This window comes from Thamnophis sirtalis, unplaced genomic scaffold, assembly GCF_051295495.1.
Source record: "Thamnophis sirtalis isolate CommonGarterSnake01/CBP01778 unplaced genomic scaffold, rThaSir2_p1.2 scaffold_6, whole genome shotgun sequence".
Lineage (NCBI taxonomy): Eukaryota > Metazoa > Chordata > Lepidosauria > Squamata > Natricidae > Thamnophis > Thamnophis sirtalis.
Genome location: NW_028261386.1, coordinates 67,567,909 through 67,593,870, shown reverse-complemented (window position 1 = coordinate 67,593,870; position 25,962 = coordinate 67,567,909). Strand labels below are relative to the sequence as shown.

The 25,962-nt window shown below is 34.5% G+C and overlaps 1 protein-coding gene across 1 annotated transcript in view; it reads left to right on the top strand.

Moving 5' to 3' along the window:
• Positions 1-25,962, top strand: part of RYR2 (ryanodine receptor 2) — a 276,429-nt gene that overhangs the window by 65,927 nt on the left and 184,540 nt on the right. Inside the window, exons 2-5 of the mRNA XM_087718053.1 lie at positions 6,202-6,321; positions 14,519-14,623; positions 18,979-18,999; positions 25,188-25,202. Coding sequence (XP_087574179.1) covers positions 6,202-6,321; positions 14,519-14,623; positions 18,979-18,999; positions 25,188-25,202 — 261 coding nt within the window. The remainder of the gene's footprint in view (positions 1-6,201; positions 6,322-14,518; positions 14,624-18,978; positions 19,000-25,187; positions 25,203-25,962) is intronic.

Sequence of the window (25,962 nt, the reverse complement as noted above, 5' to 3'; positions counted from 1 at the left end):
GTTGCCCTTGATATTATTGAACTTGTTTGGGGTGCCGTGAACCAGGGCTGTGGAGTCAGCTGCTTCCAGCTCCACGTCCTCATCAACATGCCGCTCCAGCCCGCCCCAAGAGAACTCAGATATTCTCTTAATAATTGCATCTTTATTCTGCATATCGTGAAATAGAACTGGCGCACATCTTAGGAGAGTTTCTTTAATAAATTCTCCCTCATTAAGCGCTTTTGCATGCTGAGCTGTGGAGTGAGCAATGCTCAAACTTGCAGAGTTTAAATTTGTAGAGCCTTTCATAAATAAACAGCGCACTGTTCCCGCGCTCCTCTCCTGCGGGTCCTCCCTCGCCGCGCTGATGACGTGTGTGCGCACGGCACGCACGCCTTACCAGCAGCCCCTGCGCTCAGAAAGGGGCGGCGGCGATACAGTAAGTGAGTGTGGGCGGGGGAGATCACACGTCGCCCCCCCCCATTCCTCCAGCACAGATTCTTTCATCCTCGGCGGCTGTGCAGGAGCCGAGGATGAATCGCATGAAATCCTGTGCGTGTCACCCCAAATGGCTACGCATGTCAGCACTGACACGCGTGTCATAGGTTCGCCATCACTGCTATACAACCTTTACCATAAAGGTTTCAAAACTGGGCCACAATAATGAAAATGTTTTAATATATTTTAATGATCCTAATACAAAATTTTGTATTCAGTTTAGAAGAGAAAAAGTATGAATTTGTAATTATTGGAGGTGAGAATTATTCTAATTCAACAAAATTGGTTCATCTGGATAACACAATAAACTGAAGTTCTATGTCTTGTATTTTATATCTATTTTTAATTATGCTTTTCTCACCTTACAGATAAAGCAAAATTGTTCATTTAATTCAGTCTAACTAAAAACAAACATAGAAGAAATGAGAACCACCTCTGCCTTTGGCATCCTTTCACGTTTTTCATATTTCCATAGTATCTTTAGATTTGTTTATATTTAAAATCTGCTTTTTCTCCAGAAGCTCAAGGGGACTTCAATGAAGATCTCCCTTTACTTTATTCTCATAGCAACTAGCCTATAACTTGAGGTGGCAGACCCATTGAGTTTCCATGGCTGCAGGTGAGTTTGGCAATCCCCCCAGTCCTACTACACTAGAGAAGTGGGTACAGCAGCACCTGCACTTTCTGTGTCATATGAGAAGAGCACATCTTCCTTTCCCTGTCCTTATCACTTTTTATAGAAGGATGATTGAAAGCATCCCGTCATAGTATATTATTGTTTGTTTTGGAAGTACTACTGTTTTGCATAGGAATGCTGTGCAGAGAGTGGTGAGGACAGCAGAAAAGTTTATTGGAAGTTCACTTCCTTCTATCCAGGCCGTGGCATATACTCATGAGGAGCTACTGACTGAAGCACTTGTAGAAGATCTCAAGTCCTCTCCTTGCTGGAAAGGAATTATTAAAAGATAATTTACTTGCCAGCTCTTCGTTCCACTGTATTTGTCAGCATTTTTCGCCAAGCAATCTTCAATCTGCCATTTCTTCCTCAGAAGTCATTTCAAACTAATATCAGTTGCCCATCTAACAAAGGTTAAGCATACTACGAGATATCCTAGGGTCAACTTCATTAACCCCAGCTAACGCTACAGAATTACCTGACATGCTTTGTTGAGAATGCATATTAGACAAGGATCATGATGCAGGTCCAGGAGGTACAATCACGAGTATCAATTAGAAAACAGAAATGCCAAGCCAAATGTCTAGCATTCTATTATAGACATGTACAATTGTGTCATAGTGAGCAATAATCTGCTGCCAAGCACTTCTTATCTGACCGTCTGATAGTTGACATATGAACCATCATCCTGTGGCGAGTACCTTCAAGCATCAAATAAATCTTACCAATCTAGCTGATACCTTGCTTTCTTCCAATACTAATAGATAACACTATGTTTCTGTTACCATGCTTTTTAATGGCATTCTAAATACAGGGAAACCTCAAACTACAAAAGTAGTAAATGAAGTATCATCATCTCGTATTAGTTCCACTGAATCTCTCTATTTGGGATAAGAGCAAAGAAAATGTACAAATGAAATTCCATATTCATGATACTGTATACATTCCATTATACACTTCCTTGTTTTGGCAACATCTGTGCTTCAAATATTCTAATCCCTAAAGTAAATTAATTACATTTGAAAAAACAAGCTAAACATGGAATCAAAGTCATCTCTCTTAAAAATAATTTCAAAACACTAAAGATTTGACATTTTTAAAATGCAGCATGCAATAAAATTAAACCAAAATCCATAAGGGTCATTCCACTAAACAAAATAATGATAAAGGAAACAGGTCTAGATTCCTATGCAGGTGGATTTTAATTAGACTTTCCTTTGTGTCTCTCATATCACATTTATTTGCTCCAGAAACAGGTAGGGCAACCTAATGGGAATTGGTTTCATTTGGTGGATAATTTTTTCTATGTGAAAGGACACAACGAGATGCAGCTAGTAGTGTAGGAATCACTTCATTAATGCACATATTTTCTGAAGCAAAACATTGAATTGTGATTTGCCAGATAACAGCAGCCAGCATTCAGTTTGTTCTTTTTTGTAAAATGGCACAGCAAAAAATACCACGAGAAAATGTTTTAAGTCTGGTATTGAAGTAAAATGCATAATTTATGAGTTACCAGAGAACATTATGATTTGTAATAGAATTTTTCATTTGATTATGTTAGTATGCTGTTAACGTATCAGTTGCCAAGGAAAGTACAAAATTTATTTGCTGTCTCCTTTTATATCCTGGTAACTATTTTTTCTACATTGAACTGTTTTAACATTTAAAAATGCATGCATTTTTTTATTTTTTCATAGTTATAAAATATGCTATTTCATTGTGTTTGATTTGCAGAATATTAAAAGGTGTACTATTATATTTCATTCTAGAAACACTGAATCTAAAATTAATTTTGCACAAACTGAATTTTCACTTGAATCCTACTCTTTATTCTTTCCAGATGTGTTTTAATATGGAGGGAGATTTGTGTATTCCCAGGTCTCTCCTGGCTCTGAGAAAAACATACAGTTTGCTATTCCGTTATCTTTACTATTCCTTTATTTTAATGTGTATTTTTGTAAGGAACTCTAATTGATAGATTCTTCAAATGGTTTCTTTAGCTATGCTGTACAGATTTCAAATTAATTAAAATGTCAACATGAGGCCTTTTAATGAGGGATTTGTCCTATAAGACTTGCTTTTACAGGGCAAATTCTTAATGATGGGGAACATTGACAATCATGCATCCCGCCACAGCATTTTTGATTCCTTGAGTTAGCTAGCAAAGCTGAAAGCAACTAAAATATTAACTATTGTACTTGAATTCATAATATTTTGTTGCAGGACACCTAAATTAAAGCTGAGGATGTCTGCAGACAAAGGGTAGAAAAAGTCAAGGTGATGGGCATAATAAGATTGAAGCCTTGATTCTCTTTGCCCACATTTTAAAAAGAACATGCCTTCCATCACATGCATCTCAATTTGCATTCCATGTTGGAATACTCTTACCTAAAGCTTAGAACAGCTGAATAACTTTGGTATTATCACAACAATGATAATATTCTTAAACAGCAGATTGTTATTAATATTGAGGTAGAGATGTTTTTGCCTATAATTAAAAGATACAAATCTTAGAAATTTTTTAGTTAAATGGTATTCCATTTGTGAAGATGATGATGTCTATGTGCTTTTGATCAAGGAAAGGTAACTAAGAGTAAATGTAAATATTATAGGGGAATACTCTTTGAGAAGGTGCTTGGTAGAACTCTTGGGAAGAGTCTAAGAAACGACAGTAAGCAAAATTTGGGAAGTGTACTGTAGTTTTATGTTGGGAGGAAGTGGACAATCAGATCAGTGCGAGAGTGCGAGAAATTTTATTACTCTTTTACTGATTTAGAAAAACGTGTATGATCGTCAGTTATGGACCATTTTATGTGAATATGAAATTGCAGGTTGGTTGCTGAATGAAATAATAATATAGTCTGGAATCTTAAGTGCAAATAGCAATATATGGATGCTCAGTGATTTGTTGGTATTCAGGCAGGAAGAAGGCAAGAATTTCTTTATGTTCCTTTTGTAGTTTTTATAGACAAATGAATCAAATTGCTTGTTCTGAAGTTAGACATGTTGGACAGGAATGTGACTATACATATATGTACTTTGTATGCAGATTATGCTGTTTTGTTGACTGAGATGATTTGAACCAATTAGATTGCATGATGCAACCACGAATCATGGTCTGAAACTTTATCAAAGAACAAGGTAGTTATATTTCACAAGGAAAATAGAGTGAACTGTTGCAAGAAATGCATAAATAAATTGTGAAGAATTAGAGCAAACATGAATTTAATCACCCTGGTTGACTGTTTGCTAAAGTTGGGAATTTAGATAGAGAAATTTTAAGACATTCAAATGCTGATAGAAAGGGAGTAGGTAGTAAATTGTCCTTGTGAAGAAAGAATGTGAAAAAGAGTCAGAATGGCTACATAAGAGTACACATGTGTGACTATAGGTAGTCCTCGAATTACAATGATTCACTTAATGACTGTTCAAAGTTACAACATCACTGTAAAAAGTGACATGACCCTTTTTCACACTTATGACCATTACCACATCCTCATGGTCACATGATTAAATTCAGATGTTTGGCAACTGACTCATAGTTATGATACTTGTTGTCAGCATTCCAAATATGCAGAATTAAATTAGAGTCCAAGGCAAAACTTTCATCAAAGTTCCAATTTAATAAGACAGACATGTTGGCACATCTGTGGAAATCCCAATTCTAAAAGCTTCCTGGGATTTCACCCAGTTGAAAGTTCATGATCTTATCCCCACACCCATAAATTCATCACATGGTCCAATCATCTTCATCCACGCTGGCATTTCCACCCATCTAGTTCCGGTCAGATGCAGAGGTGCAGAGACAAAAGATGACCTTGGCTTCTAGAAAAGAATGACAACACATTCCACAATTCTACTCCTTTCTATTTCCCCCTCACAATTACTACACTAATGAAACAGCATAGTGAAATAATAGAGAATGTGGCAGGCCAAAGATCCTAAAAGGAACATAACTACAGTCCTGACACTTGTAGTGTTTCATGGTCATGTGATAATCTTTTGCAACCTTCTGACAAGCAAAGTCAATGGGTAAACCGAACTCAATTAATAACCGTGTTCCTAACTTAACAATTGCAATGATTCACTTAACAACTATGACAAGAAAGGTTGTAAAATGGGGCAAAACTCACTTAAATGTCTCACACAGCAACACAAATTTTGGGTTAAATTGTAATCTTAAGTTGAGGACTATCTGTATTGCATGGAAATGAGAGTTGGATATGTCAAAAGAAATTGAATACAGTGAGAATGGAGTGTGTATAGGTACTTCTTGAATTACAACATTTAACAGCCATTTAAAGTTGCAACAGACTTGAAAAAAGTTATTTACAATCTGTCTTTAAAGTTACGGCTGTACCACCCCCATGATCATGTGATTACATTTCAGGTGCTAGGCACTCCTTTAGTGCTAAAAAATGAGATGGCCGGTGTATGTATGTATGTATGTATGTATGTATGTATGTATGTATGTATGTATGAATAAATAAATAAATAAATAAATAAATAAATAAATAAATAAATAAGAATGTGTTTGTGATTTTGGTGCCTTTGAGTCATTTTTAACTAATGAAAATCATGGGTCATCCTTGGATAGTCATATTTAGCTTAGCAATCACTTTAATTGCTGCATCTAATATTATGATTATATTTGGGATTAAAATGTTATCTTAAATTCTTGAAATGAGGTTGCCATACAAATATATGAAAAACACGAGTGCTAAGTGGTAAACCTTTCATTACATGTTCTCTAGAAATCACTTAGAAAGATAAGTTTTTAAAATGACATACTGGAATTAAATAATTAAATCTAAATATTTTCAGTTGGAAAAGTCTTTTTTGGTTTAATTGTGGACATGGAATGTGATTGTCCTGCTGTGCTTATTTCTTCTCATTCAGTGATGGCTTATGTCAGTGAAATAAATAAATAACTATCCTAGAATTAATTTTGACTTCAGCTCTATTTGGAGATACATCCCAAAGATCTGCAATCTAAAAGACTTAATCTTGCTGTCATTCTCTCTCTCTTTTTTTGTTTTTAATAGGATGATGAAGTGGTTCTGCAGTGTACTGCTACTGTTCACAAGGAACAACAGAAATTGTGTCTTGCTGCAGAAGGATTTGGCAACAGGCTCTGCTTCTTGGAATCAACTTCTAACTCCAAGGTACATCAAGCTGTCTTGTTCTGATGCTGTTTTAGATATTACTGATTCTGCTTCACGAACCATATCAGATGCTGAGAGAATAGCATGGGCTGCATGGGAGAGTGAACTGTAACATTGCATACAAACAGCAACCTGAGGTTTTACTGACAAGAAGCCTGCTCTTGGTGGCAGCTTCGGTAGCCTTGCATAACTTTATACATATACGTTCATACATAAATGTATATTTAGGATCCTTGTGAGACAACTGTATTTATCTGTGAGATAAAACAGTTTCTGCAATTTTAAAATAGTAAATTGAGACTACATTCTCTTTTTTAATATGATTTTTATTGCAACTTTAAAAAAATAAGATTAAAAAGTATTACAAACTAAATATAGAGTAAAGAAGAAATGAGAAAAAGAAACAGTCAAGAGAAAGCAAAAAGTATAGAAGGAATGGCTTCTGATATTCTTCACAGCAGCTATGAGTACAATTATATTTTAACGTCTCTCTCTTAAGTTATATCTCAGAGTACATTCTTAAATGCATCCGAAAAGGCCCCTCAGATTTTACTTTAAAAAAATCAATTGAAATTAATGAAATATTAAATTTACTAGTAATCTATAAAGAGCTTTTGTGGGAAGAATGGGATTTATAAAACATTAGAGTCATGAGTGACAAAGTGGCTGCAGCACCAAGAATGTCATCATGGACAGAAATAGCTATAACAAACAAGTTGATAACCTCGTATCTTGATGGGTTCATTGTGTTCTCTTTGGGATAGCTATTATTGTGGTCTGGAAGCTACAGATAAAGCAAAATGCAGGAGCAAAGTTAAGTTTTTAAATGTGATATATAAATATAAATTTATAAGGACTGATCATAGTTACTTTTTCAGTGATGTCGTACCTTCAGAAAGTCACTAAACAGGGCAGTCATTAAGCATAATCTACCTGTATTGTACATAGTTAGATTCTAGTGTATTTTTAATTCTCTATACTATTTGAAGACATATTTGCATGGCAGGGGATATATAATTATTTTGGTTTCTTAAAAAAAACTTGAGTTTTTTTCTAGCTATGTTTTTGAACTAGTTTTAGCTACAAATGATTTCTTTTGGTGAAGTTAAATATGTTATGAGAGAGTTGAATATATTTTTAAAATTCTGAATAGACGATCTCCAGAAAAGATGGTGATTCCCTCCTCCATTTTTTTCCTCAATATAATTTTAATTAAACATATTACTTTCCATATGGCAAAGACTAAATGTTTTATTTTCAGCAGCTCATCATTTTCAAAGTATTATTCATCATCATAAAAATTAATTGGAATGTTAAATATTCATTACAATAGCACTGATCTTGATAGATTCATCTATCCTGTTCCCTTATAACTGAACAGTCCTAAAAAAATGTAACAGAATTGAAGTACAGTTTTATAATAAAAGGTATTTCTTTAACAAATAAGTATCATTTAAGAAAAACATACTGTTACCAAGGTTTTGTCCTGGATTTTAAAGACTCCATGCAAGTATTTGTAATATCATCATTTATTTTGTTGATTCTGTAAGATCTTATGAAAACAATTTTTAATAGTTTTTGTATGCATGTGCATAAGCTTTTTTGTTTTGCCATGTTCTTTCTGTCAGTACTGTGGCTTCTTGACCTGTATATAAATTTCTTATCAGGCCATTGAATTGTTCCACAGGTCGATGTGATCGACATAATCAGTGAAGCACATATTGACTTCTTTTGGGTATTATTCAGCTTTTTCAATTATCTAGCATGTTCAGAAATAATGTTTTGGATTCTTTAGCCTTTCTAAATCAGTTTGAACATCTGGCATCTCTTTTTCCACTTTGGGTGCTAATACTGCTCCTTGTCACTTTTAACAGCTTTCTGAAGCTCTTTGTTAAGTTCCCTTCTGAGATTTTTGTCTTTCATGGATTTGGCTTCTCTTCTCTTGTTGTAAATTTTCATCGTTTGTTCTGACATACAGTTTCTTTTCTTCTGTTTCTTCATTTTTGGCAGTTTCTTTTCCCATTCATCCTTAACAACCTCTTTAAATTCGCTCCATAATTCTTTTGGTTTTCTATCAGTGAGTTTTAGGACTCAAAGAGGTTCCTGATGTTTTCTTTGAAAATGGTAGCTAATTAAGATTGTATCATGGAAACTGGCTTTCTTCTTTAGCTTAACTTGGAACTTGTACGTGAGCAGTTTATGATTGGTTCCACAATCATGTTTGGCCTGTAAGAAATTTTATTTATTAATATACTGTAGCTTGCCTATTGCTGTAGCAAATATGTTACAGTATAAATGACATTGGCTCAAATTGATCTGGCAAGTTTAGCCACTAAGATTATTCTGTCAGAAGAAATGTTACTCCTCCATGATAGAATCAAAGATGAGAAGATAATAGCAGAGAACAAGCCATCAACTGCCACATGGAATTTGTAACTTGGATAATAGTCTGAAAAGGATAAAACGACAGAACTGATCTAAATATATTTTTACCTACATGGAGCTACTTGTACCACCTTTTAAATTACTCTGTGGAATACTATCAGTCTAGATAGAGATTTTTAAGGCAATTCATACACATTTTAAATAGCACATGGTTTCTCCCAGCTAAGCCCCCTCTTGAATTCTTCCATGTAGAAAACAATTCATCAGTTCATAGTTTCTTGTGAGTAGGAAAATGCCAGGGAATGTTTTTCTTGTATTACTGGTAGTTATGCACTTTGGTTACATTGTTTGAATATGCCCTCAAGTGGTGAGAAATAGTACCTACCATATCTGAGGAAACAAATGCCTCATGATGAAATTACATTTTGAAATCAATTATATCTTTGCTACTTTATTTATTAAATTTATTTGCTGTGAGGTGACTCTGGGTGGCTTTCAATGTTAATAGCAGTAAAACATACAAATATATATTTCTATCATAGCAGCAATAAAAATACAATATTTGATTATAAAATGGGAAGGGAAGAAGCAGGATGCCTAGGAGATGGGAGGTGGGAACTACTATTGGCCCATCAATCATCTTCAGTGTGATACATCCCCATTGGAGACCTTGGCCAACTGGCACAATCAGGTCTTCAGTCAAGAGGATGGGGACAGATCTCATCCTGGCTGCAAAATGTTGCAAAGGGCTGGAGGCACAGCAGAGGTCTGGATCCTGCAGCCAGAATTCCTTTACCAAAAGAATCCACAGCATGCTTCCTCTGCTGTCAGTTCCTCAAGTCCTGGACTCATGCTATGCAAGGCTTTATAGGTAATAATCAACACCTTGAATTACACCTGGACGTAAACCAGCAGTCAGTGCAACTTGCGGAATAGCGGTGGGACATGGGCCACTCTAGGGACCACAAAGACTGCCAGTACTGTCTATGGAAGCATTCGTGTAACTCTAGCCTTTAACTTATTAGTAAAAGCCAGAAAAATAAGATTGCATAAATAAACTATTAGAGGTATTTTTTTATGTACAGTTGTTCATTTATACCCAAAATATAATGTGCAAATGAAGCCTATTTTTGAAGGTTTGAATCAGCTTTTCCCATGTTTTCCATGAGTGTACGTTGTATAAGCAGATGCATAATGTAAGCCGCTTTTAGAACACCATTCATTCAAAATATTTTATTGTACCCTTCAGTTGAGAAGGCTCACAAATAGACTTACATAAAAGCAAACTCACTCAGCAGTAAAGCACATACAGTGAAAGCATCATTACCATTGGTACATAACTCTCTTAGAAATCCTGCACAAAGCATATAAAAGAATACCTTAATACATTAAAAAGAAATGTGTACTAAGAAATAAAATAATTATGTGTGGAAAATGAAACAATAATTTAGACTTGTTCTTTCTTTGCATTAGGTCATAAATAAAACTTACAGTCTGCATTATGCATATGTAATTACAACATCAGTAAACTACTTCAGTTTACTCATTTCATTTTAATTGTTCCCTTGGATTGTTTATCGTCTGGCTGATTGAGGCTTCTTCTGTAGTTAGCGCAATGATCTCTTGCAAGTTTTAAGTGTTTGGCATCACAAACAAAATCACACCAGCTTTTAAAACCAATGTGCATATAGTTAAACCATTTAACTCCTGGAAGCTTTAACTCCATAGAAGAAAGAACTTGATTAAATTTGTTAAAAGAGTGAGGATTTGACTGAATATGTATCTTACTTTAAAGCAATCCTGGCATTGAAATAAAATGTGGGGCAATATCCTATTGGGCTCATATTATTTCATTAATTTTATCTTCCATTTTTAGATTCCTTGTTTTCTTGTTTCCATTGCTCAGGGTGTACATATAACTGTTCAATTTGTACATGTATGTTAGGAGAAGTCTAACTGGATCCCACCAGATTTTAGTGGTCTGAAATACAGGAATAACAAAGAGAAGGGGGAATGAGTTTCCTTTCAGGATGAGTTTAAGCGATTTGAAAATTGTGATGGCAGCTGCACTGTCACTTGGATTGAGAGACTATAAAGCTAAGTGACAGAGGTGGACAATATTCATCTTTTGTAATTATACAGCCCAGGAAGATCCCATCTGCTATTTCACAAAATTGTTCTTATAGTATGTATGAATGGAAGAGGAGCCCTGGTCTTCCATCCGGAATATTAATGCCCTCTACCCAACTAGGTGTCTCACCTACATCAAATGAACTAAAAAAGGGAGGATGGACAAGTAATGCTAAGGTTTAAAGCATGGATCTTTCAACAGGTAATCATAGTAGGTAACACTGGAACTTTAAAGACAATGCTGATGGAAGTGGGACTGATACAAGAGAAACCATATTAGGTTGCTGTCATTTCTGTGTAAAACGAATTGTAGATTCCAGTTGTGATTAGAAGGTAATACCGGTAGCTACATTTCTTATCCCCCCTCCCTTTCTATACACTACAGCAGAGATGGGGAATGGCCCTTTATGACATGTGTACTTCAACTCCCAGAATTCCTGAGTCAGGATAGCTGGCTCAGGAATTCTGGGAATTGAAGTACACATGTCATAAAAGAGCATTTTTCCTCACTCCTACACTAACAGTAATAAGCCAATTGCTTGTTTTGACCTTGACATAAACAAGGAAGTAAAGGATCCTAAAAGGATCACTAAAATTTTGAAGTCAGTCCCTTTAGGAAAAGATTTCAAAAGCAAATCTTTGGCAATTTGGGTTAGGTATGGGATTGTTTATTCAACTGGTTTTGCCATTTCGATGAAAAGCGATCATTGGATTTTGATTAATGTTCTTTTGGACATTTTGTATTTTTAAATATTTGTTTTTAGTTTAAAATCTCATTTTTGATATTCTGAAAAGTTTTTATTTACTTAGTGTTTGTAGTTTGTTACATGTCTTTTTCAAAACTGCACTATTTTTTCACTGTTATGATGAAAAAAGTGTATAAACATGATTATACTGTGTATAATTCTGAATATCTCTTTTTTAAAGAATATTTTATTTCCATTTTCATAACACACACTCACATGTATACTATACATAGCCCATATCATATAGTATTAAATAATAATTACCGGACATGAGCCTCTGCCTCATTCCTGAAGATATAATAATAATTACATCAGTTCCTCTTGTCAACAATGCCCAGAAAAATAGAAACCCATTATAGCTCTTCTGCTCTCCATACACCTCTTTCTTCTACCCCCCTCCAACTTTCTATCTTCCCTCCATCATCCTTTTCTACTCTACTTCCCCTCCCTTTCTACTACTCCTCTCTCTACAATCCACTCCTCCTTATCCTTCTCGTCTTCCCCCCTTACCCTCTCTCCTATCCTTCTCTTCCCTCTTTCTTCTCCCTTCTATTTCCCACTCCTCCTCCCCTTGGTGTATTTCCGCTACATGTCAATATGCTTAACATGTCCTAGTTTAAAAAAAAAAAGTAATAATAATAGTAATGAAAATGTAAGAAAAAAAACAGTATAAATGTGGGGTCCAATTACATTAAGATCTAACACGTCTCTGATATATATCCCTCCCCCCACCCTCCCCTCCAGCCCCCCACAACCAACCCCCCCCGACTTCCCAGAACCTGTACACGGTATAGATTTTTAACAAACACAGTCTAAAATATATTGGAAAAAAGAATAAGAAATTGATAACATCTTTACATTGAACTTAGCTCCTCCTTGCTAAACTAACTTTAAACAATTTAAATCATTCCTGATCTTAAGCATAAGCTATCTGGAATTTCTTAGTCCCGTATTTATTTTGTATATAATCAATCCATTTTTTTCAGTCCCGTTTATATCTCTCATTTGAGTGGTTCTTAAGATATGCAGATATTTTAGCCATCTCGTCTAAATTTGTGACTTTCAATGTCCATTCTTGAATTGTAGGCAAGTCTTCCTTCTTCCAGTATTGCGCCACCAACAGTCTTGCTGCAGTTATTAAGTGTAAAATCACGTTAATCTCTACCGCTGTACAGTCAGTAATTATACCTAACAAAAATAACTGAGGAGTAAACGTTATCCCTTTTTAAAGAACATTTTGCATAATCCACCATACTTATATCCTGTTTTTGTGCTATGTTCATATTTTCTATTGCGTATCTAGGAATTGCCCACATGGGTATCTTGTCATTTAATTTGTATTGATATTTTTTCCAAACCTGCAGTAAAGCATTCTTTAAAATATGACTTTTAAAGTTTTTGTCCACTTTTTTGTTGTAATACAGGTAAGCATGCCAGCCATATACCAAATCATGTCCCTCGATATTAAGTATCCTATCATTAGTTAAGTCAATCCAATCACTAATTACAGATAATACTACTGCATCATAATATAATTTTAGGTTGGGTAATTTCAAACCTCCCCTCTCATGCACATCTTGCATTATTTTTAGCTTTACTCTCAGCTTCTTTCCTGCCCATACAAATTTATTAATACCCTTCTGCCATTCTAGCAGGTTCGCATCTTTTTTAAGTATAGGTAGCATTTGGAAAAGAAATAAAAATTTAGGTAAATATCTCTTTTGATATAAAGTCTCCCTTGAATCCAGCTGGACTCCTTGTGACTACATGAATACTTCCATTATGTTTTCTTGGAAACTGTCTAGAAACTGCTTGCTATCACTTGGATTTTCTTTCTAGTCTACATCCTAGAAAAGTTGTTTCTCTCTCCAAACCTGCTTTGCTTCCTTGCCCTGGAATAGTTGGCCAGGTTCAACCACCTGTGAGAAGATTTGACATTTACATACTAGTACTGACCATGTGATATTCAGATAAAGACATAAAGTGGGGCAAAATTAATAAGGAGTTATTGGATATGAGATGGGAAGCAAATACATTTCATAAATAAACAAATAAATAAAATTTCTCATGTCAGGCTATTCCCAGTGAAACATACTGGATAGGGATAGTTGTGCCCTGCATATCTATAGTGCATGCTCTTTAATGTAAGGAATTGATTGATGGAGCACAGGTTGTATGTAAAGTAATGAAATTGTTGAAGTTTGAATTTCATTATTTTTCTCAGTATAAGAGTTTTTCTATGGCTATTAATGTGCATTTTCCACTTTAAATTGATTAGAAAGGTTGTCATGTTTTCTTGTCTCCCTTTATATTTCTAACTGAGTTTTTGATTTTCATCAGTTATAATAGTCAGTCTAAACACAGAAACCGTGGAGCAATGTCTGTTTGAATTTAGAGAATATTTCTTATAACACCTGTAGCTGAAATCTTATGCACATCTAGGAATATGTTCCATTGCTATCAAAAAATCTGCAGATTTTGGGGGTTTAGTGGACTGATTTGTTATTCTAAGGAGATATTGTAATCTCTTTTACTTTGCAGTCATTGATGATTTAAGATGTCATAAAGCATCAGTTTATCAAAATAAAATCCTATTAGCCATTCCTTTTCTAGGAGACTCTGTAATATACATTAGTCTTTTTCCTGGGATGGTGGGTATATTTCTGTTTTTTAAAGGAGGTTTATGAGGCTGATCTGGAGCCCAGAGGCATTCTGAGATTATTCTGAACATTGGTGCTCTACAGTGTATTAGCTCCATCTATTTTATGCATGGATTTAGTTAATAAATACATACATGCACACAGAGTAGAAGGGCTGGGGGACTGCAAGTTAGTTATTTCCATGTATACTGAAGACTTCAGATACAGAGGATTGTGATAAAGTATCAGGAGAATGTCTTGCTCAAGCTCTTTTCATAATTTCTTTTTTTCAATTAGAATGTTCCTCCGGATCTCTCCATCTGTACTTTTGTTCTGGAGCAATCATTGTCAGTCAGAGCTCTCCAAGAAATGCTGGCTAACACAGAGGAGAAAGCAGAAGGGGTAAGTTGTGATGTGTTACAAATGGAATGGCATTTGGAATTAAGGATAAATAATACTCCTTTGTAACATTCAGATTTTGTCCAAGAGGATCCAAATCAATTCTATAGGGCAGCTTTTGCAATATTATATTTTTATTAATTATTGATAATAATTGCCTATATACTGTACTTAGATGCTCTTAATAATTCTTAGGATCTTGGTTAAGACTTAAATTATTAAATTTCCACCAAAGCTGTATTGAAGTAAAGAGATTGCAAAATTCCATTAAAGCTTTTGTGGTCAAATCAATTCAGAAAGGAAAGGGGAAAAAAAGGATTCTGGTGCTTGAAAAACAACAACAACAAAAATTAAGCCTTTTATAAGGTAATAAAATAATGGGATTTTGGATATTAACTTCTATCCCAGCTACTCCTTAGTTTTGCTTTTTGGTATAATTACTTATTTAGATTGCAACTTGTGGCACACAGCTTTTTAAACTATTTGTAATTTTACCAATCAAAAGGGTATGACCTAGGACACAATAATATCTCGGGGCAATTCTGTTTACAGAATTTTTATCTCCTTTCACCTGCAATTTTACCAAAAGTGGTAAAAGCTACTTGAAAAGCATGTGGTCCTTAAAGCCTTATACTCTGCTGTTTCCTAGCATTTTGCATGAACAACTACATGATGGCAACCAACAGGCTCTCATTCCCCCACCCCTTAAGCTAAATCATTTTTGTTTAATGCGTTTTGGTGAGACTATAATTGGAAACGACTGTGTGATAGACTTGTGTAAACTTGTCAGATATAATTATAGAAATGCATTTTGGTATTATCCACAGTTTGCTTTGAAATATTTGTTCCTCTCTGATTGGATCCAGAATCAAGCACATAATTTACATTTTATTCAAGAGGTATCACCTTTGGATTATCCCTTTTATAATACTGTTTCTAACTTTGCTGTGAAACCTAGCTGAAAGCTACATTAAGAAAGTTAAATAATTAAAGGGAGATAATGTTAAATTAGCCTCTTGTGGGGAAAAAGACACTTCCCAACATTATGGACTTGGATACAGATCCTGTATTCACAAACATAGTGCTAGGGAATTGTTTTTTTTTTTTTTTTAAGAGCAGGAATAATGACATCATCTGCATTGCCTTCAGGCATCCCTCTGCATTTTGCTGCAATGTTCTCTTTAGCTAGGGAAGAGCACATGGATTTTTCTAGCAGCAGTATTTTTCTGGGAGCTATCTAGTGTAAGGCAAAACATTTCGAGGTGGCTTGGTTTTGAATGAGCCCAAGATGATTAAAAAACTGTTCTGGGTAAAAAAAATTGGTAGAACTGAATGCAGAGTTTCCCTTAATATTGGTGCATATATAACCTTCTGCAAGCTAGTCTTCCTGCTTTTCTCACGTCTTAAATGATTTTTTTGGCCATGTGCTGTCTGCTAATAAAGGGGAAGGGGTTAAATGTTGGAAAATTACTATGTGTAATTTCCATTTTAATTTGTATTCTAGTCAATCCCATTCCCTCTTTTTTGCAAGTTAATTGTCAAAAACAAAACAAAAGACAGGCAAAAACAGGGAGTAAGAAAGATAGGTACAGCAGTAAAATTTTATATTATGAATGTGTGTGTATGTGCGCACATGTCTCTCCATATCTGTCTGTCTATTACTATGAAGTTTCCAGAGCCTCTGGAAGCAATTATGTGGATAATTAGCAATCCCAAAAGGAGTGGTCTTTGTTCATTCCAACTTTCTATTTTCTAATGTGCAAAACAGCAGGATTGAGATGGGAAGTAGGACACAAGGTGATTCCTCATTTATCTGCATCACTGAGAAACAGTGAATGGAGATAATATATCTAAGGAGACTTGTTTCTATTTGAATTCTTTATCAAGATTTTGCTGCATATTGTGGGAGGAAATTTCTGTTTTCTTTATTTTGAAAGATAATGAACTATGTATTTGTTCTGTCTATCAGAAATAAATAGGCTAAAAGTAATGTAACTTAGCTGCTCTATAATCTGCTTTATACAGCAGAAAAGCTTTTTCCTCATACATCTTATACTTCCTATTATCTTTGCATAATTATCTCATTTTATTCACAGTAATTTGTGCAGTGTATGTTTATCACCTCTCTTATTAACAACCTTTATGCTCATAACAATTCTGTGAGGTTGACTATACTTAGATGTTTGTTTAGAGGTCCTAATGTATATAGAAATGGACCAGGAATTCAGTCGATCATAATATATTCTGCATTTGCCAGCACATTATTATATGACTGTAATCTTCCCTAAATACATTGGAGTGTGAAATGTATTGCTCTTCATAATTGTGGCTATGTGCTCTTTCTTACACACTCTCCCCTGGCTGTGTCATCATGAGTGCCTGTACTTCAAAATTTACTAATGCAGTACTGCTTTCATTAGTGAGAGATACTCATTTTCTCTTTTTCATTTGCTGTCTGAGTCTCATACATGGATTGTGAATTTGTGTTCTTCCTGAAAGCAGTCTAAACCAGTGTTTCTCAACCAGGACAACTTTTAAGATTTGTCAACTTGAACTGTCAGCATTCAGCCACTTTGCTGGGTGGGGGATTCTGGGAGATAAAATCCACACATTTTAAAGTTGCCTATGCTGAGAAAACACTGGTCTAAACATGGAGGAGAAATCTGGCACGCTTTGCTTGTTCTTACTTAAGAGGAAAAAATTCTTACTCAGTTGTGGTGGTGGAAGGTAGTCTGGATTCCCAGGATGGTATGGCATTCCAGATGGCAATGAGACAATGGAACTTAGATAGTTGGGACAGTTTGGTTAGGAAAAGAGTTATAATATCTATAGTGATGCAAATAGTTGCTTTAGTTTGGTAAGATTTCTGTCCGTATGTGAGTAACAATAAAGTAATTCTATGTGTCTTTCTTGGTTTTTGGGGCCTGACAGTTTTCTTCTGACCTCTATTACAGCAGTCAGTATATTTTTCCAGATATGTCTTTGACCAATTTCTTGTTGAGAGGTTTCCTTGTATTCCTTCTTAAAAGCATTGTTAGTGTACCAGAGAGTGTCTCTAGTTTCTTCCCACTTCCCATTTGCTTTACTGGCATAGCAATTACAGCCGAAAAAGGTCCAAATTAGCCAGCATATCACTGTACATTTCTGGTGACACTATCTGTTGCCCTATTTGCCTTGTTAACAAATATAATACCGGTATGTATGTTTCTGAAATAATCACAAACAAGTCTTATTGGCTTTCCTGATTACTATGATATAGAGAAAAAAAGAATAATGAAGAACAACCTTATATATACTTAGATTAATTGTGTAGCTATTTTAATGTTATCAATATTCTATTGGGTACATGTCCTCCAACATTTAATGCAAGGGTGTCAAACTCGATTTCATTGAGGGTCACATCAGGGTTGTGTTTGACCTTGGGAAGCCGGAGTCGCAGTGACCAGGATGGGCATGGCCAGCTCAACATTACTCATGCCCAAGCACTCTCCCAGAGAAAATGAGATCCCGTTTTTGGGTGCAGGCCGGATCCGGCCCCTGGGCCTTGAGTTTGACACCCCTGATTTAATGCCTACTTCTTTAATTGAAGTTGCTAGGTACAATTTATATATGCAATCAATTTCAGTTTGTAAAACTCATAATAACATTTAAATCATGTTGTGAAAGGAAATATCAGTGTGGGATCTGAAGTGGTAACAGTGGGAAAAAGAAACAGCAGCATCTTGAATGCTCTGTTTTAAGTATGTCTGTGTGTGCTTTCTCATGTAAAGGATGTATTATTATAGCTTCAAGAAATTTCAGCTCTCATTTTCTTTGAATGCACAAATTCTTAACTGCTTGAAAAACAGTGAGGACTGAGAATTGTTAAAATACTATGGCATTTTTATGATAGCCAAGAGAATTTAACATTTTACATAAAACATGCAGCATTCAAAGTTCTCCATTCTATTATGTTACAGCATACAACTACAAGTGGTAAAATGTTAAGCCATTAAGTTATATATTACATGACATGCAATTTTTCTAGAGAAATTAAACAATGAATACATCATAATATCCATTTCATTTTTAAAATGTTAAAACTTAAATTTATATTTGCTTCTCTTTCATTTTATTTCCCCCCTTCGTATTATGCCCATATGACTGAAATTGAAGGTAGGATCAGTTTTATCTTTCAGTTTAATATTTGTTAAAGTTGTCTTCAGAATATATCTTTATCAGTACAATAGTCTGAAAATTTTAGATTTTTAAGAAAGTGTTAAAATAATTATGTTAACAAAAATGTTTATATCAAATTGTGAGAATTATATTACAAAATATAATTGTACTAACAATATTCATTTTTTTTCTTTTTATAGCTAGTTGATGTGGAAAAATGGGTATGTCTGACTCTCTTGATGCAATATAATCCTGGTTTATTAGAAAGTCAAATTTCCACATTATTCTGAATCCTGTATATGTATCACAAGATTGCTTTGCTAAGCTCAAAATAGCCTTTTTTTGGAAAAGACTTTTACAATGCTAGTTAGTATTGGTGCATCCATTAGTATTTCCTATCCTATTAAATAATACAGAATATTATTCCTGCAATAAAGGAATTATACTTAGAATTTTGTGCTTTGTTAAGTACATCTTCTAAATGTACACTCTGTATAATATTTCTTCTTAAATGTACATCATAATGAAATAATGCATGTGATATCATAAACTTTTATATATGATATTGAAGATTTGCTTTATTCACCAAATTAGAACACATGGAATTGTTGAATATAATGACAATTTGCCGGAGAGTGTACACAATATACATAGAAGGTTCCAGACTTCTCTTAATTAAACACATACTTATTTTAAGACATTAAAAAGCCTGTAAGAATTCATTATGTGCATTCATTTAAAATATTAAAAAATCTGCAACTTTTGCTTTGGAAATCTTTGAAATTATATTATTCATATGTTTTAAGAGCCAAGGTGGCGCAGTGGTTAAATGCAGCACTGCAGGCTACTGCTAGATCAGCAGGTCAGCGGTTCAAATCTCACCGGCTCAGGGTTGACTCAGCCTTCCATCCTTCCGAGGTGGGTAAAATGAGGACCCAGATTGTTGGGGGCAATATGCTGACTCTCTGTAAACCGCTTAGAGAGACCTGAAAGGCCTATGAAGCGGTATATAAGTCTACTGCTATTGCTATATTGCTATTTATGCACATATACTATCAATGTAAAATAACACATTTAAAATTATAGATATACAAGAAAAAAGAAAATATATAATTCTTATTATGAACATTCAAGTGTTGGATTTTTTTTTAAAGCCTACCATGTAAATCTGCTTGAAATGTCCAGATCTGCATGTCTACATAGTTTTAACTTTTATTACTAACTGTATGGATTAAATATCCTGCCTGGGATATCTATATTACAATGAATTACAGTTGTATGTGTATTAATGATTACTTCCCTCTATTATCTTTTTATTGGAATTTATGAAAGAGCTGTATTCTAATCTTTATTAGACATTCACCAAAATTATTGACTAAAATATTATTCAGATAGTTACAGTGGGTCTGCTTACTTAACATTTTGTTTTGAAATAAGAACTCTAGTAACATAATAGAATTAAAGTGTTGGAAGGGCCAAATCTCTGTTCAATGTAGGAATCAAAATTAAAGCACTCAGACAAATAACTATCCAGCTTTTGCTTTAGGATTCTGGAACTATTTTGATCTAAAGCCAGATGGTGTTTCAGACCCAAAATGCGAGGATTTGCTATATGTGACAGCAACTCTTTAAAATGCTGTGTTTTCACCTGAGCTCGTGGGGTAGTTGCACATGGAGGTATAGGCCTCCTTAACTGAAATATATTTCCCTTGAGCCACAGATCTACCCTGTAAAAAGGTTAACAACCCTGAATTTGAAGCACCTTTCCTGCTTTGGATCATAGCAGTTGTATCATCCCCATTCACATCCAATGAAAAGGAGCACATCACCTCTCTGGCTGACTGACTCCATTGTTGAATTGTTCTGATTGTTAGAAGAACATGAAGTTTTTGATTGGAATCTGTCTTCCTGTAACTTATATCCATTATTATTTAGCCTGTACTTTGGAATAAGAGAGAATGTCCTCAACTTTTATGAGAATTTCTTTCAGTTCCTCTCTCACAAATCTTTCTTAAGATTAAACATGCTAAATGAAGGCTGCCAGATGTCCAGCAAAAGAAGTACATGTCCAACAGGCTTAGTCTTAAAACTAACTATTATCTGGCTATTTGTTTATTTAACTGTGTAGCTTTTCTCAGCAGCCCAGCCCTTCCTTAATAAGCTCAGTTAAAGGCAATGGCAAACCACTTCTAAAAAACTTTGCCAAGTAAGCTGCAGGGCGTTGTACAAGTTGTTGCCAGGAGTCAACACTGACATGAAGGCATTTTTATTAAATTTAAAACAAATGCAGACTATCACATAGTTCTTTCTGAACTCTAGAATGCAGTTCATCTGGTCCTGAAATCTGAAATTCTTTCCAATTATTTTTATATCATGTTTCTATTGATTTCAAACTTCAATCCTGTCATTCACAATTCTGATAGAACATGTAGTCTTTTGTTTAAGGAGACCGAGTAAAATAAGCACTGATAGATTTATGTGTTCTTTATTTAATTTTCTTGAACCAGTCAATCAATAAATATAACACAATACAGGTAGTCCTTGACTTACAACAGTTCATTTAGTGACTGTTCAAAGTTACAATGGCACTGAAAAACGTGTCTTATGACCATTTGTCACATTTTTCACACTGTTACACCATCTCCATGATCATATGATCAAAATCCAGGTGCTTGGCAACTGGTTCATATTTATGTGGCTGCAGTGTCATGTGATCAGCTTTTATGACCTTCTGACAAGCAAAATCAATGGGAAATTCAAATTACTTAACAACTGCATTACTAATTTAACAAATGCAATGATTCACTTGCTGAGGCAAGTAAAGTCGTAAAATGGGCAAACTCACTTAACAAATGTTTTACTTATCAACGTAAATTTTGGGCTCAATTGTGATCGTAACTCAAGGACTATCTGTACCACATCCAGTAGGTGTTTACCTAGATAGATAGATAGATAGATAGATAGATAGATAGATAGATAGATAGATAGATAGATAGATACAGTGAGTGAGTACACATTTCGGACAGTATATGAGCCAGAGTTTGAATTTGAATTTGAATTTGAATTTATTAAAATTTATAGGCCGCCCTTTTCCCTGAGGGGACTCAGGGCGGCTTACAATCACAAGGGAGTGATTAATTGTATGTATTGTCATTGACTCTAAAAAGTCTCATGCAGTAAATTCAAGTTATTCTTTTCATAATATAGAAAACAAATGGAATAATTAATTCATCTGATTGCAATGATACCAAATACATTAAGGAAATACTTTTACCACAAATTTAAAGGGGATTTGAAACATATTTATTTCTAAGTTAGTTCCACTAATTGCAGGAAATGAGACTGCAGTGTAGCATTGTAATCCTTTGTGTGCTGTAATAAGTGTTGTTAGATTAAATAGAATTTAACTCCCGCTAGGTTTCTTTTTCTTATCTGAGAAAGTCTCCCTTATACTTAAGCAGATATATATATATATTATTATTCTACTTTTGTGCTGAATCTATATTTGCCAGCTTTTGTGCAAATTTTCATTTGTCACAATTTGATACATTGGAAATAACAATCTTTAATTTTTGCTTTGAAAAAAATTGCAGATCAAGCTGTCTTGAACCCCATCTTTCTATTAGTTTTCTTTTTCTTTTTCTGATTGGTTAATAATCTTAATACGATCTAATTCATTGCTTGGTTTACATAACTTATTAAAATGTGTGATTTATAAACAAATCTAATAAAAAATAAACAAAAATAAATAAAACAAACATGATTTAAGACAATAATAATAATGCTAAAACAAACAAACCATGGTCTACCTTGACATGTAAAATCAATCAGCATGACATAGTATAAGCTTCTAATAGTCTATTGCTACAAGTATTAATATATTATTAGAAATCAAAGAAGAAAGCATACAGTTATACTTAACTCTGCATATATATTTTAACTAATGTATCTGCTATTAAAATATTTCCAAAGTTCACCTTCATAGCTTTACATCATAAGACAAACAAATACTGTTTTTTTGCAAGAGCATTCAAAATTCAGCCAAATCCTGAGGAAATTACTTCTCTCAAGCCTGTGCATGTAGGTCTGGGGAGTAAAAATACTTTAAAAATCATTAAAATTTGTTTACTTCAGGGTCCAGTTCTGCAGTTGTTGAGCTCAGTAAATATGTATTTGTGCTATGCAGTGAAAGATGTATTAAAGAAACCCTCAGACATAGTTCAGTTATTATATCTTTCTGCACACAAAGCTCCAAGGAATCCCTGTGGCTAGTAAACAGACAGTCTGTTGGTTCTGCATTAGATTAGATTGATTTCTCCTTCTCCAAACCCACCTATTTCCCCCCCCTCCCCAAATCGCAGGGCATTGGAGCAGTGTTAGATTGATTGCATCATATAATCCATCCCCTTTGGCAGCCACTCACTTTTTCTTGATAAAATACAAGTCTATTGCCTCTCCATGAGCAACAACAGCACATCCATCACAGAGAGAAGGTGAACAACACTATTTCCATCAATATCTGTAGTTCTTACAGAAGCAGCAGATGAAATGGAAGGTAATGGGGGGAAACCCCATATATGGTTCTGCTGTAAAAGCACTTTGGAAAAACATGCTGCAGAACCATGGCAATTACCATAATTAACTGTGTTAATGTAATTGGGTGATTGCCTGTGCTAAATGGGAAACACAGTGGAACTGTGTCAGACTTGTTGGGAGTTATCTATGAACTGTTGGGGGGGGGCTGATGGGCTATAAGTGCAGATAAATGCCACTTACCTCTGAATGAAGCATGTCCATCATTAATTCTTGGAGCTGTGAAATACCTGAGCCCGCCCTCTCTCCCCCTCCTTCCCTCCCTCCCTCCCTCCCTCCTTCCCCCCACCTCTCTCCTTAAAGCAGCTGCATCTTTTCCTGGGCAACTTGGGAAACGATCAGTGGAGAAAATCAATTTTTTTATTACCTGTTATGTGGGCGTGGCTTGGTGGGTGTGGCAGGGGAAGGATACTGTAAAATCTCTATTCCCACCCCACTCCAAGGGAAGGATACGGCAAAATCCCCATTCCCTCCCCACTCCTGAGGGAAGGGATATTGCCAAACCTCCATTCTCACCCCACTCTGGGGTCAGCCAGAGGTGGTATTTGCCAGTTCTCCCAACTACTCAAAATTTCCACTACTGGTTCTCCAGAACCTGCTGAATTTCACTCCTGGAAAATATGCATTTGGTTACAAGTATTTGAATCAGTGCTATGTGTGCACTCCCACCCATTTCAAAGAACATTTTGCGTTTCAAATTCGAAGAGCTGCCCAGCTTTATTAGTTATTTTTGTTTGCCAGTACAAGTAAGTACATAATCGAAAAGCTTTTCCTTTGAGAAATAGATTTATCAAAGTTCACAGCACTTAATCAAATGCTCTTCTCTCTTTCTTTTAACTATCTTAGTTAACTCTAAAATTAAAATTAAAAACTTAGTTAACTTTTAGCTATCTTTATTTAGTTATCTTGACTTTTCATAAGTGGATAGATATGACTGTCAGATTGGATCCAACTACGAAACCCGCACCTGTTCAACCATACACTAGTTTTTAGATGTAGAAAAGTCAGTGATGACAGCATAAAAAAAAGCTCTTCTGGACCCAGTTTAAAAATGACATATAGTTCAGCATTTTGTAAAAACAACCATATTTTAAAACATGAATGTAATGGCAAATGTAATTGTTCATGTTCTCTAGCACATCCAAATATGGTCATAAGACAAATTAGATAATCAAAATACTACCGTAATACTATTAATAATTAGGATACAATATCCTATTTTTCTGCCAGTAGAATATATGAATCTCACATATCAATTTATCACTTACAATTAACAGGGTATTGAATGCCAGGCTTATAATGGTAATGGGAAGCATTTTAGTAGATCACAGATTGTTACGGGCACTTACAGGGCATGCTTCCTAGCGTGGCAACTCTAAACATTGTCATATGATAATGTATTTTGAAGTAAGCTAATTTATAAGATTGGTATCCTGTTTTGTTATGTCATTTTCACTCTGTTGTGATTTAGAACCTCCAAAGCATTGAAATCAATACTACACAGTAGAGAATTAAAAATATTTTATTTTTATGAACTGTTTAGAAAAGATTAATGCAGTTCCATTAATGCATAAATAAGTGCATACATTAATTCAGAAATGTTTTCTCATAAAATTAGTTTTTTGTGTCACACCTATTAATATTTTACATAATTGTTACATATGCATATGATTTATTTTTTTATTTTCTAGTGCTGTAAATGTAATAAATAATTTTCTCAAACTTTTGGTATAGGGAAAAACCAGTATTATATAAAAATGCAGACTGACTGTAATATGTAATTATTTTTTTCTTATTCTTTTTAATGGTGCTCCAGAAATTTATGATGAAGGTAAGCTTGGAAAAAATTATTTCAATTCATTCCAGCAAGCTTTTGTATACATATTATGTTAACATTATACATACACATCCTTAATAGATAAGGAGTTATATCTTATTTTATGATGTAGGGACACTTTACAAGATTTACAATATCATTTACACTTAAGATTTAGAAGATCATTTGCACTTAAGGGAAGTCTCTGGACAATATATTTATATAGCAACAACAACAAAGATTATGTTTAACAACAGTGTAGCAATTTATTCTAGACTAACAATGCCTTAAAGGTATGCATTTTAAACTCATCAAAGTCAACAAAACATATATTTAAGTCAGATGTGATGTCAGCCTTATAAGATAGACCACACTAAGAAACAGACACTGTGTAGATCTAAAGCTATTCTTATTGGAATAGCTATAATAACAGAATCCTGCATATCTTAATGCCCTTCTCTTTTATCTTCATGTGAATTAGCTGAAGGTCTGTCTGAGGCATTTTTGTAAACTACTGTCTTGGACTGGGCTCAGGCCTCATTTAGCTGATTGTTGCCTTGGTAACAGTTCTTCCCTCTGACCTTCAAGTCTGTTCTCTACATTCACTACCTGTAATTATAACTGATATAAGTGTTTATATCAATGGTGAACATGATTTTCAATTTCACAAATGTGAAAAATTATCATATATCAAAATTTTGGGGAATATGACAAATGGCACATGAATGCAAATTTGTTGAACAAGAAATCTTATATCAATTATGAGTTAGTTCAT